This window comes from Anas platyrhynchos, chromosome Z, assembly GCF_047663525.1.
Source record: "Anas platyrhynchos isolate ZD024472 breed Pekin duck chromosome Z, IASCAAS_PekinDuck_T2T, whole genome shotgun sequence".
NCBI lineage: Eukaryota > Metazoa > Chordata > Aves > Anseriformes > Anatidae > Anas > Anas platyrhynchos.
The window spans coordinates 24,779,470-24,793,851 of NC_092621.1; the positions used below are offsets into that span (position 1 = coordinate 24,779,470).

The following is a 14,382-nucleotide window of genomic DNA, read 5'->3' on the forward strand; positions in this document are numbered from 1 at the left end:
GCACTTATTAGCAGTTATATTATTTATATAATTTATATATCTATAAAACATTATATATATATATATACACACATACATGTACAGTTTTTGTTCTCAGTTAAAACTTAACTGAATAAAATAGGAACAGACTGTTTTTTCAGGGAGCAAAATCTACCCAGTTTAAGGTGAAGCCACCCACTGAGAATGTTATGAACTGTGTGATGCACTTGAAACTTACTTGATGTGTATTGTGTATAATCCAAAATTAGTATCTGAGGTGTATAGCTTTTTTTTTTTTAAAAAAAAAAAAAGGAAAAAAAAAAAAAAGGTTTAATGCTTATTTTCAACATGCATTCACTTTTTATTATTTTATTTTATTTTATTTTATTTTATTTTATTTTATTTTATTTTATTTTATTTTATTAATTTCTTCCAGGTTATTGGCAACACCACATCTGGAAGTTTCAGTTTCAGTGCCCAGCGAAGTCTGGCTTTTGCATATGTTCCCACAGAACTCAGCAAAGTTGGACAGAAATTGGAAGTTGAACTTTTAGGGAAAAATTACTCAGCAACTGTTATACAAGAGCCACTGGTGCTGACTGAACCAACAAGAATGCGCCTTCAGAGAAAGGGTGAAAGTCCCAAAATATAAACACAGATGAGGATACAGGAAATTGTGCAGTGGGAGATAGTTTCATTTATATGCATGAAATTAAGAGAATCAAATTATTCAGATTCATTAATTGCTGAACACAAGATCCTCATTTCCATTCATCAGTGAGAAATTTGATTGTGTTGCCACCTTGCTTCCTTGTATGGGTTGTTCACATCGGAGATCTGAGCACAGTTAATGAACCCAATATGTTGACCCTTCTCAGTAACACTTGTGAGCAAGAAGTGGCTGGGAGTAAGTAAGATCCTTGATTCAGCTTGCTCATAGACTGGCAGATCTAAATTAATATAGGGGAGAAATTTGTTCTTGGTATTGGCCAATAGCAAATGCTCCCTAAAGAACTGAAATATATCCAATCCATCGTTAAAAAATAATAAAGGCAATATTAAAGGCAAACTGAACTGCTATTTTATTTTTTCAGTATATCATCCTAGTGGAAATCCTCACAGATGAAAATCTAGTTCTTTCTAATGAAACAGCTGCAAGAGGTCTGTTCTTCATTATTTTATACAGATTAGCTGGTAGATTACATGTAATATTCTACAACAAAAAGGATGTTATTGCTCAATCTTTGAAAAGAATTTAAACTATTGTCTCATGGATTTACTGGTCTAAATCTGAAGAGTTAATAGTGACACTGAAGAACTTTTGTTCCTCCTTTTCCTGTTAATTATAGATGGAACAGTAGTTAGAACCATATGTTTTTAGACAAAAATATTAACAATGGAAAATTTCAATTAAATCCACAGCAGAGGAGCTTTTTTTCAGTGTTAAATACTTGATAGCCCATAAAAGCATGATTGAAATAAACTAAACAATGGAAACACACTGGAATATTAAAAAACACTTCTGAATTCCATAATATGTTCAAAAATTCTTTTGAATCACAACAATACAGCAATTTCTGACTTATAAAGAGTAACACTCACCTTTATGCTATAGATTAAACATTTCAGAAAAGTTTTTATAGGAGTAGAAACAATGTGCAAAATGTACTGTTTATTTTATTTTATTTTTTCCAAGTAAGTGATGCATCTAAATCTTTAGCAAAAAAGCAAAAGTATAAATAGAATATATCAGGAGAAACACAGTTTGAACCATGAACGCTTACACTTGCTAAAGTCTTAGTGCAAGCTAACATTACATTGTGCTGCTCTGAATCTCTTTTACAAAGGTCAAAATCAAACACAAGATTTGGCAGGTTTGCTTGTAGTACTATTTTGAGTGAAAATCCCATTCAGAAATTATTCTCTGTTTTGCTTTCCCAAGTGATTTAATTCTTCTTTGCTGAACCAATCAGAGGTGTTACTTTTTCTGAAGGTGATATTATTCTTAATGAGGCATTTGGCTACTATGTACCTGTAACCATTTAAGGAATCTAAAATACAGCACAATGTGATTCTGTTTTACTTAGAATATGGTGTAGGAGAGCAATTCTTAGGAATATAACTTCGAATTTCTCTATTTCTCAAGAATATGCAAATTCACTAGACTTAATATCTGGGAGTGTATGATAACAGCTATCGGAACACGGGTTCTTATCTATGTTCCTAATTAGCTTTGCTATGCCAAAGCACTGTTTCAGTTATGCCTTCCACAACCCAGACATGAAGTTAGAATCAGTTATATATATATATATAACTGATATATGTATATCAGTTGTATATCATGTATATATACCAGTATATATATATACATATATATATATATATATGGTGTAGCTATGAGAATATGGGATCTAGAGAGTAGGCCCAAACACCGATTCCCTTGTGGGCTGCTCAATGACACCTATTGTCACCTGGGTGTCACCCAGCTTGAGCCTTAACTAGCCAGTTAAGATTCAGTTAGCTGCAGGATTTGGGAAGCAGACAAAAACTGTGGACTGCTGTTTCTGGGACAAGGCAATACAAAAAATTCCTTTACTGCAGCCAACTTGTAAGACCAAAACAACTCCGTGTTCTTCACAAGAGGACTATCTGAGTGATTGCTGCACTCTTTTCTCTCAAGAATGGCTGTGCATTCTACTTAACAGTGCATTCGGGAGAAGAGATAACTAAACCAGTTTTAAGCAAACATGATGAGGTATTAAAAGTATTGTAGCACAGCTATATCTCTGACTGGGCTTCCTAGTTTACCCTGCTGCTTTTTTGCAGTCCAATACCCAAACTAGCTTACTGATATATTATTAGGATAGTTCATCACTGCAGCTTGGATAAATTGTAAGGGGAATAAGCTTTACAGCTTTACAAATCATGCCCACAGGGACCGTCACACATAAAAGTCAATCTTTCATAGTCAAAAAATGAAAAAAAAAATTAAAAAAAAATGAAGAAATGGATGAGGGTGCTCAATGGCTTTTGTGTCTTCCTGTTAACTGCTTCCTTTCATTGGGTGTTGTGATATGGTGTTGCATAAACTTCTCATGTTGACATACAGCAAGGGGAAGTGAATAAGAACAGGACTGTTTAAGTATTACATCCATATTTTAAGAGGACTTTTAGCCAATCAAAACGAAATACCAGGGTGGAAATGCTGGTGGAGATATCTTTCGAGTCTCTCAAGTCACCAACATTAACTAATAGGGAAGTTTGTAATGAGGTGAAAAAATGACGGTTGGTCATCTAGGAAATCTTGTGAAATACTAAAATTTCTGTGCATGGAGTGATTAGGACCTCTCAGAATGCAGGTTTCTCAGACATGTTCTATGTCACTGTTCTTTATTCTCCTTCCGACAACTCAAAAGTAGATGTTACTGCTGTCACTTGAACCTTTGGTCTAGGATGCCACATTGTGCCATGTTCATATTCTGTGTGGAATGATAAAGCAATGTGGATGCCATCATTTTGTCACTTTTATGACTGCTTTAATCATAGAACTCAAAATTGAAATTTTTCAAACCCAAATTCAGAAAAGGTTGACTGAGACAGAGGGGACTGAACACCAGCCATTTTCACAATTTATTATTTTGATTCAAGAGATTACTCTGATATAAATAGTATTTTCTGTTTGGGAATCTATATCCCTCCAATAGTGATAAGCAAAATAAAAGAAAAAAAGAAGACAACAGCAATATTCAGAGTGTGACTGCTGCAGTATCTGCTGTGTATGTTTTAGATGGTCTGACATAATGTTTTAACTCTGGCAGCTCAGGCAATCAGGTTAGCCTATTCTGGTTGAGCAGGACAAACAGCAAAAATTCTTGACACCCCTCTACAAGGGGATATGAGCCCAGCTGTGCTAGAACACCATCTTAAATTTTAAAACATACGAGGTAAATACATTATTATGAATTTTATAGCAAAAGTTGCATCCAACATTTCCGTTTTCACCAGCACTGCGTAGATTTTCAAAGTAATTATTCTGAATGAAAAAGAGTTGTTTCCATAAGAATTTTCTGACATCCAAACGGAATATTTCTTAGAATGAGGACATGGAAGTTAGTAAAATATACAGTTCTGTGAGACTACTGTGACTGGTGATGGGATCTGAACTAAAAACAAGGTAAGTCAGAACATTCCGTATAACTCATAGTCACATATCAGCTTGTCAGCAACCCTGGAATTTTCTTTAGGGAAAAATGATGTTAGGAAAGTCTTGTTACTTCTTGTAGCAGTGTCCTATTTTAACTAGGGTCTCATTTGCCTCCTTACCATTAAAGAAATACATTTGGTTATCTTATTTGATTAATTTTATTAATTGTCATCCAACTCCTAAAGCTGGGGTGAACAAAAGCATGCAGGAACAGCCCCCTTCCCGAACCTTAAGCATATCAGCACTCAGTCCCAGAAACTGATTCAGAGAGAAAATAAACAAGGTGTAATAGGTGTAATATGCTTAATGAAATTACAAAAAGACAACAGTAATAATTGTTTATATGTAAAGAAAAAGAACTTACAGATCTAGGTATAAAGGAAGCAGTGGTAACTTGCCTTAATAGTACTCATACATTCTTCATTGTCCCTTATGAGAGAAAAATTTAACAATGAAATTAGATTTTTATTTAATTCATCTCTTCCCCCTAAATTCCATTTCCTCTCACAGAATCACAGAATCACAGAATTTCTAGGTTGGAAGAGACCTCAAGATCATTGAGTCCAACCTCTGACCTAACACTAACAGTCCCCACTAAACCATATCCCTAAGCTCTGCATCTAAACGTCTTTTAAAGACTTCCAGGGATGGTGACTCCACCACTTCCCTGGGCAGCCTGTTCCAGTGTCTAACAACCCTTTCGGTAAAGAAGTTCTTCCTAAGATCCAACCTAAAACTCCCCTGGCGCAACTTAAGCCCATTCCCCCTCGTCCTGTCACCAGGCACATGGGAGAATAGACCAACCCCCACCTCTCTCTTTCTTTTACCTCACATCAAATTTCTTCTTGCCTGTATTTCCCTGGCTCTTTGCATTACCTGCTGGATACACCTTCTTATCAACACTTTCCTCATCTTCTTCCCTGCTTTCTTTTCATTATGGATTTTCCTCTCCTGTGTACTGAGTTTCAGCTACAATCTCTTCCTGTCATTTGATTTGAAATTGCCTCTTTGGCACATCCCATTTATACCACCAGAAGGTCTGAAGAAACAGCTGGAAGTGGGGAAGAGAGCAAGCAACAACTGTTTAGACAAGTATCAGGACCATTAATAATCAATACTGCTTTGGAGTTGAAAATTTAAGGTTAAATTGACTCCTCAAGGAAATATAAATGAATGTGTTATTGATTATTTAGAAAAAAAAAAAAGAAAAAAAAAGAAAAAAAAAAAAGAAAAAAAAAAAGAAAGAAGTGTCTTCACTCGTCTTTGTTACTGTTTTCAAACCAGCAGGGAATCCTTTGTGATTTATAGAATTTCTGGTAACTTCATAGGCTTACCCACTAGATTTAACCCGGAGGAGCAAGAACCTACTTTCTACAGAGACTAGTCAATCAAAAAGAAAGTAAGCAATGGTACCTGACACTTTTTTTTGTTTGTTTGTTTTCCACAGTTAAATAGTATTTTCAGTGTGGATTTTTCTTTCACCTGTTACCAGACCACTCTGTGACGTTATGATGACATGTATGTACCATTCCAGCTAAGTATCAAAGATGTGGTTGTTTGATTTTTAACTGGATGCTGAAATATTTATATATTCCATGGATGAACAAGATTGATCAGAGCTGACAGTTACTTCTGTCCTTCCAGAGTCTGAGCTTTTACATCAAGACTTTTAAGTAGGTTAGCGGTTGTCTATAGTGTTGCTTTAGGAGATTACACGGTTTGAAGAAACAGCCCTGTTGACATAGCTTTTATTTCTTCCTCTTGGTTTCTTCACTTCCTTCCTACACTCTTAACAGTCATAAACAACATTTTACAGCTGGAGGTGGATCTAGACTTCTCAACCACATGACCAAAATTAGGAGAAAAGAGTACAGTGTCACTCATGGCTTTGCAGAAGGAGTGGGGAGGGGAGCACCTAACAGTGGCAGAGGCCGTGCACTTTCTCGGACAGGAATATTTGCCACCTCGCACACCTTGGCTGCTTCTCCAGTGATGGTGGCAGCTCGTCTTTTTCCAGGTCTGTGGCACAGGCTGGCGAGCAGCGAGGCCATGGCTGCTTTGTGGCTGCTGCACCTTGTTTAAAGCCTTGAATAACCTCTGTGGGTAGCGCTGGAGGAGCTGTAGGCAGGGAGAAGTAGCGGTCCCATCCTTTCAATGCACTGAGTCACGTACTGGTGAGCGCTGACATGCAGGCTTGCAGGCAGCCCCATGGGAAGCCTCCATGGTTGAAAACGGGTGTTGATCGTAGGAACTACAGGAAGATGGAATCGGAAGGCAGCACTGCCGAGATGGTTACTCAGCTGACACAGACCGCAAGCGCACACCCTGCTTTTTAACCTCATCTGACAGAGGAACCAACATCACCTCCTCGGCGCTCGCCCGCAGCGGGCACCCCACCACGACTTTTCCCTTTGGCCCTCGGGGAGCGAAGGAGGCCGGGGGCGGGCCCGTGCCGCTCCCCTCGCCCTCAGCCCGGCCCCGGGGCGGCGCCGGAGCTGCCTCCGCGGCCCAGTTCCTGCTGGTGCTGCCGGCCGGGGGATGGCGGGGCGGGCGGGCGTCCCGCCGCGGCTCTGCCTGCTCTGGTGCGCCCTGCGCCTGGCGGCGGCGGCGGGGGCTCGGCGTGCGGCCCCGCACCTGGTGCTGGTGCTGGCCGACGACCTGGGCTGGGGCGACGTGGGCTGGCACGGCTCGGCCATCCGGACACCGCGGCTGGACGCGCTGGGTGCGGGCGGCGTGCGGCTGGAGCGGTACTACACACAGCCGCTCTGCACGCCCTCCCGCAGCCAGCTGCTCAGCGGCCGATACCAGGTAGGGACACGAAACCCGTCCGCCTCCCGCTGAGCTGCCAGCTGGGAAGTACAGGGGCGGGGTGGTGCAAGGTGCCGGGACAGGCTGCCCTGCCGCGGTCCCCTTTGCTTAGGTGCTTCTGAGCACCTAAGATCCAGCCAGAAGCACTTTGTGCTATTTATTTTCCCCGCGCAGTGTTTAAATGCACCCTTAACCTGTATATCCTCCTTCACATGATGCCCCATGGCCCCCTGACAGCGTGCCCACAGGCTGATCCGAGCCTGGGTACCCAGCTTCCTACTCATGCACATGATTCTTCACCCCGCCCCCTTTTTCTTCCCCCACCCCCCAGGTTTAAGAATTGAACTTCATAATTCTGCTATACTTTTTTTTTTCTTTCTTTTTTTTTTTTTTTTTTTTTTTTTTTTTTCCTTTTCCTTTCATTTTCATTGCAGCTTTGGCAAAAACAGGGGAAAAAGAAAATTAGCAAGAACAAAATGGAGGAACTGGCAAAGGATTAAATGTGTTTCAGAAACTTCCCCTTTCTTTCAAAACGTCCTGCAACTGTATTTGTCAAAGAAAGTGCTCAGGATGAAATTAAATGTTAGTGGGTGCTACCTCTTGGTGTAGCAGAGTGATTGCTCTATTTCTTCATATTGACCTATTCTAGAATGCAGTTCATGCTGTTAACTTGCTTGTCTACAAATGGGTCAGTGTCAACTGGACTTTGCAGCATCTGATCTTAGAGTGGAAATTAGAAATGCTCATAGTTCAGTCTTGATTTAAGTTCATCATATGTATCTGACTTGATAATTCAATGTCATGTTGACCTTATTAAAAATGAGTAAAATATATTAGAAGGTTGAAGTAAATTTTCTATAAAATTGAGCAAGCATTCTGTTCAGGAAATAACTATTTAACAAGTGTGTGGGTTTTTTTTTTAATACAATTGTATGGTGAACGTGATGAAGAATTACTCAAAGATTTAAGAATGTAACCTACATCTGGAGCTGGAATTCTGATAGCTGTCCTGCAGTCTATGAGAAAAAAAAAAAAAAAAAGAGAAAAGCTGTTGGTTTTTGAAAGTTGTAGATTTGTTTTCCTTTTTTTTTTTTTTTTTTTTTTTTTTTTCCTATAGGCTGTGGTGAAAGAAATTGCAATGTTTTCCTAACTTGTATCTTTCACTATATTAATAATACTTTTCTAATGCCACATTAAAAATAAATAAATAAATAAATTAATTAATTAATTAATCCAGCTCCATTTTCAAAGAAAACTAGCAACTAATACACCCACCACTGTGTACTCATCTACTAGTCTAGTCTACTTACCCATGCACTTTATGTTAGGGCTTACTTGGTTTAAAAGTGAGTTCAGACGGTTGCTACCAGGATGATTTCAAATTAATCATTTAGCTTGCTTCACCGGAATGCTTAGTAGCATTATGAAATCTGATGTCTTGCTGTCTAGAGGGTCTTGGAGATGTTGTTTGACAGAGGCAGATTACCTGAAACATTTAGTGAAAAAACAAGGTATTTAAACTGGTATGTGTGTGTTTTCCCTCCTAGATCTAGGGTAGTGGGACTCTTTTGTTTGTCTGTGGTGGTTTTTTAGTAAGAGATATGAGAGTTGACAAAAGTCAGCTTGTAGTACATAGTGACTGCAGAGGTTTCTTGTATCAAATGAAATATACTACTCAGACTGTTATTACTGGTCATACTTTTGTGAAGAGATACAAAGTTCACCGCTTGTTAAGTTCAGAAACCTGGGTGGAACAGTCAGAGGTCAGATCTAGTCAGTGTCTAAACCTTGCCTGATCTCAAACATCTGATTTTTATTTTATTTTATTTGTAAAAATGCTCAACACTCACTTTGAGGATGTAAGTAAATACATGCTTATGTTTATGTAATACCCATTTGGAGCAGTACTGCAAAAATAGCTTTCCTAGCCTTTGCCACCTTTTCCTCCAGTAATAATACTCCAATAAAGGCACAAGCCCTGTGGCTGTAACTGCATTGCACCTTTTTGTCCATCTGCGTTCTATTTTAATTTTTGCATTCCACGTTGAGGTGCTATCCCTATTCCTTCAGGAAGACTGTAATGGTAGTTGTTACCTGTTAGGCTTTTAGATGAAAATACGACAGGCTCGATTATTTATTTATTTATTTTTATTGCGCTTGAATTATGGCTGGGAAGATCCTCTTGTTAACACTGGCAGTTCTTCCTCCACACACTCCTGGCCTCATTTTTGGCTTCCTGAACTTCCGTGGTGCTACATCAGTGAAACCAGCAGGCCCTAAACCTAATGCTACCCTGCTGTGTAATATTGTTTCTTTTTGGATGTGCTTATGTGTTACTGCATTGTAACTAATACCTCTTCCTTTCTTTTCCCTACTAGATCCACACAGGTTTACAACACCAAATAATCTGGCCGTGCCAGCCCAGCTGTCTACCACTAGATGAGAAACTCCTACCAGAGCTACTTAAAGATGCAGGATATGTTACTCACATGGTGGGGAAGTGGCATTTAGGGATGTACAGGAAAGAATGCCTTCCAACACGCAGAGGATTTGATACTTACTTTGGTAATAGTTAAATTTAACACGAGCAATAAATGTAGTGTTAAAAATTATGAGAAAACTGCTTGATTCTTCCAAGAAGAGCAGATATACTGTGAGTGCATAAGTAATACTTGAGCATGCATATTTCCAGTGCATAACTGTTAAAAATAAGTTAGGGCCTTAAATGCATGCCCAAGCCTTATGATCTATTGAAGAAAACACTGTAATTATTGAGTGCCTCCAAAGAAAGTATTTCTCTTTAAAGATCTGTGTTTAATTTCATTCTATGATGCTTAGAAGATTTAAGTTGTAGTGACTAGTTTAATTTTAAAAGTGTCTCTAAACTGTACTTTTTAGATCAGACAGTAGACCTCACATGCTCTGCAAATAATATTAAACTGCTAAAAAGCTGATATATTTAAATGAGAGAGAAATAAAGTCTCTTCATGCTTTGTGAATAGACCATCACTGGTTTTCCACTTCCTCTGGCAAGGAAGGTGATATGAGAACCTTTATAAAAACAGCATACAAAATGTGGATGTTACAGGAGCTCACAAGCTGTGACACTCAGGTATTACATAAGCTAATCAATTACTCTGATTAAAAAAAAAAAAAAAAAAAAAGGATAATGCCAGAATTAGATTGTGTGTGTGTATTACAAAGCAACTTGTAATTACTTATTACATATTTTTCCTCTCACAAAAGCTCCTGTCTGAGTATTTATTGGATGTTTAATAGTTTTGTGCAGGTATCCCACGTGAATGTGAATATTTGCCTATAATAATATTTATTTCCACATTGTAATATTTATTTCAATATAATTACTTTATACTATAATATCATAATTTTTCCCCATTATGCGAATCAGGTTATCAGTAATACACCTCATACCACCCGATACTGAATACAAAGTTGTTAACTTCCACTTGGTTGGTTTTAAAAAACTTTAATCAAATGTAGGATTTCAAAACAGATCATCCTCAAAATAACTCCATAAGCTGTTGACAATAATGCTGCCCAATTCTACAATAGGGAAACTTAGATACAGAAACTTTAGCTTTGCTTATTTAAGCCCACACTCCTCTTATGTAATGTTTGGTACCTAAAAACCTATTTGTGCTATGTTCCTGTATAGATACTGGCAATTCAAATTCTAGGTGGAAAGAACTGTTCCCTTAGATTGTCTCTCTTGACTCTTCAGAGAGCTTGGGATATGGTTTCACAGCTGAATTAAGATAGTAAATATGGATCGTAACATGATGGACCACTATTTGAATCTATATGCCTCTTCTCCTGTTGGTTGTCTGCTCTCATCCCTTCACAGGAGCTTATCTTATTCTTGATGGCATAGATGTAGGCTTATGCTCCTAGGAATGAGCAGGCTTTTAATACCAGGACTAAGGCTGGCTCTAGGCATAGTCATTGGGTGCCCAGCATGACACCAAGGGAATTATTTTTCAGCGTATGTGGTGGTTTAATATCCTATTCTGTTCATATAGTTCCAGTACGAGTTGATTGCAGTTAGGGACACTCATTTGATTCTTTAGCAAGCTTTTTATTTATTTATTTATTTTTAGTAGTGATACTTGAAGTTGTTGTATAGAAGTTCAAGTAAAGAAGTAAAGTTCCTCAATTTTTAATTGTTGGTCTCAGTTTTAATTTGATTTTGCAGAACTTCACTTTTTTTTTTCCAGATTTTTTTTTTTCCTCAGGGTACTAGAAGATAAATCTGAAATTTAATTTTAGGCATAGTAATTATTGAGATTGGAATGATTTCGAAGAGTTTTGTTTCTGGTCAATAAAAAACAATGGCACTCAATGCTTAACAGGGTAGCCCTTGATAGGAGAAAATTTATACGTCTAGAATTTATACATAGTCTTTTTGGTATCTCTAAATAGTAGTATCTTCTTTTCACCAGTTGGGGTCAGCAGAGGATCAGAAATTACTTTACAGTTAAAAAAAAACAAAACATTTCATACTTGGATGCATTTTAATATATGTTAAAAAACAAACAGACACACACACAAGCAATTCCTAACAAAATAAATTCCAAGCATTCTAATAGAGAGAAAAGTCTTATGTGGAAAAAGCAAGTATACCAAATCAAACCAGATAAATATTATAGTAGTACAGGAATAGGTCATTCCTTTGCTATCAGTGTATAAGTTTAATACTAAGGTCTTTGATATAAAGTTATCTCTATATAGTGTCATTACACTGCTTTCAAACTGTTTTGTGTGCTTTGAAATTACTATTTTGAAACTACTATTTGTAGTAGTGATAAAAAGTCTGTGTGTTAAATGTTGAGATACTTAGTCCTATCAAGTGATGTCATTGCTGATTATCAAATGTTGGATGTGTGTCTCAGTTCAAAATGTCCCCCACCCCCCCCACCCCCCCCCAAAAAATGCATCTGTTTCTACGATGTTGTGTTGACCTGTTTACTTGTCATTTTTTCCTGTTCTAGGCTATCTTCTGGGGAGTGAGGATTATTATTCTCATGATCACTGCGTACTCATCAAAGCAAAGAATGTAACACGCTGTGCTCTGGACTTCCGAGATGGAGAAGAAGTTGCAACTGGATTTAAAAACATGTATTCCACTAATTTATTTACAGAAAGAGCTATAGATATCATAGCCAATCATAAAACTGAGAAGGTAGAGTCAGCGGTTCTTACTTTATTTGAGAATTTTAACACTGAAGAATGTTTATAAAAATGTTAATGAAGTATTAATGCGGAGACCTACATTTGGGCTGTAAATGTGGCCTTTTCAACAGGGTACACAGAGCTAAATGTGAAAAGTGGCACCAATAAAACTTGCCTTGTCTCCCTTTCGGGATGAGTTTTGGCTGCATAACTCTGGCCTCCTACCCTTCTCCATTTGATTTTTGACAATAGAAGTAATGAATTTATAGAAATGATTTAGCATGTAACTAAAAGGGTACTGAAAAGCTTAGCAGGAGAATTTTCATTAAAAAAAAAAAAAAAAAACACACAAAAACAAAAACAGACAAAAAAGGAAAAAAAAAACACTTTAGCTGTATTATGAAGAAAAGATACACTTGTTGTTCTCCCACAGTTTTGCCTAAGTCGTTTATCAAAGTCTTATTAGTTTGTGCTTAGGGATTAGAAGAGGCAGTCATAGAACTGTAGAATGTCCTGAGTTGGAAGGGACCCACTAGGGTCATTGGGTCTAACTCCTGACTCCACACTTAACTAACCAAAAATCAGACCCCTCTCTTTGAGAGCTTTGTCCAAATGCTTCCTTGATCTCCAGAAGGCTCGGTGCTATGACCACTGCCCTGGGGAGCCCGTCCCAGTGCCCCACCACCCTCTGGGTGCAGACCCTTTCCCTAACCCCCAGCCTGACCCTCCCCTGTCCCAGCTCCATGCTGTTCCCTTGGATCCTGTCACTGTCCCCAGAGAGCAGAGCTCAGCGCCTGCCCCTCCGCTCCCCTCCTGAGGGAGCTGCAGGCCGCCATGAGGCCTCCCCTCAGCCTGCTCTGCTTGGGGCTGAGCACACCAAGGACCTCATCCACTCCTTACACATCTTTCCCTCTAGGCACTTCACCACCTTTGTAGCCCTCCTTTGGACACTCTCTAATAGTTTTGTGTCCTTTTCATACTGTGGTGCCCAAAACTGCACATAACACTTGTGTTGAGACTTCACCAGCATGGAGCAGAGCACGACAATCCCTTCCATTGACTAGCTAGCAATGCCACCCCATGGTGTGGCATGGTACTGATGTACCCAAAGGTAGGGTTGCCCCTTCTGGCTGCCAGGGCACACTGCTGGTTTGTGTTCAGCTTGCTGTTGGCCAAAACCCCTGGATCCCTTTCTGCGGGGCTGGTCACCAGCCTCTTATCCCCCAGTTTGTATAAATAGCCAGGGTTGGCCCTTCCTAAGTGCAGCATGCAGCACTTGCTTCATGTGGCTGGGGATTGCCCAGCCCTCTAATTTGTTAAGATTTCTGTTCTAGACCTTTCCACCCTCACTGGAGTCAAAAGTTCTCCTTAACCTATCTGCAAACTTAGTGTGCATTTTAGTCCTGCATTCAGGTCATTTATGAAAACACTGAAGAGAAAATGTAAAAATTTTTAAAATGTAACGCTGGCTCTAAAATGTAACGCTGAGGAACCATACTAGTGACTGGTCACCAGCCTGATATAGCCCCATTTACTACAACATTTTGAGCCTGATTCATCAGCTAATTGCTCTCTGTTGTATTATATTCTTGTCTAGTTGTATGCTGAATATTTTGTCCAGAAGGATACTGAGAGAAACTGTTGAAAGCTTTGCTGAAGTCCAGAAAGAACATGTCTATCAGTTTCCATTGTTCAGCTAGATAGGTAAACTTTTCATAAAAGGAAATTAAGTTAGTTAAACAGGACATTCCCCTTTTAAACCTATTTTGGCTATGACCAATGGCAGCATTTTTTTTCCAAGTGTTTTCCAACAACTCCCAGAATAATCTTGTCCATAATTTTACCAGATACTAAAGTGGGAAGTTGAATACATTTCTGTCGGTGTTAATTATCAGGACTGCTTTTCATACAGCAACTTTTTTGTTTAGTACTTTACATTCAACTAACTTATTTTCTGTCCTTTCCACCCCAGCCCCTCTTTCTCTACCTTGCTTTTCAGTCTGTTCACGAACCTCTTGAGGTCCCTGAAGAATACATGAAACCCTACTCCTCCATTAAAGATGAGAAGAGGCGCCATTATGCGGGAATGGTGACTCTTATGGATGAAGCTGTAGGAAATCTTACTGATGCTCTGAAAAGATATGGTCTTTGGGATAATACTGTTCTTGTTTTCTCTACTGGTAAGTTAGTTTGAATATTCT

The 14,382-nt window shown here is 38.7% G+C and overlaps 2 protein-coding genes across 2 annotated transcripts in view; both read left to right on the top strand.

The window, feature by feature from the left end:
- DMGDH (dimethylglycine dehydrogenase) overlaps positions 1–1,048 on the top strand; it is a 47,307-nt gene extending 46,259 nt beyond the window's left edge. The window contains exon 16 of the mRNA XM_038170073.2: positions 416–1,048. Coding sequence (XP_038026001.1) covers positions 416–631 — 216 coding nt within the window. The 3' untranslated portion in view covers positions 632–1,048. The remainder of the gene's footprint in view (positions 1–415) is intronic.
- A 5,593-nt stretch (positions 1,049–6,641) lies between these two features.
- ARSB (arylsulfatase B) overlaps positions 6,642–14,382 on the top strand; it is a 66,321-nt gene continuing 58,580 nt past the window's right edge. The window contains exons 1-4 of the mRNA XM_038171355.2: positions 6,642–6,991; positions 9,370–9,556; positions 12,001–12,191; positions 14,154–14,361. Of these exons, the coding sequence (XP_038027283.1) occupies positions 6,722–6,991; positions 9,370–9,556; positions 12,001–12,191; positions 14,154–14,361 (856 nt within the window). The 5' untranslated portion in view covers positions 6,642–6,721. The remainder of the gene's footprint in view (positions 6,992–9,369; positions 9,557–12,000; positions 12,192–14,153; positions 14,362–14,382) is intronic.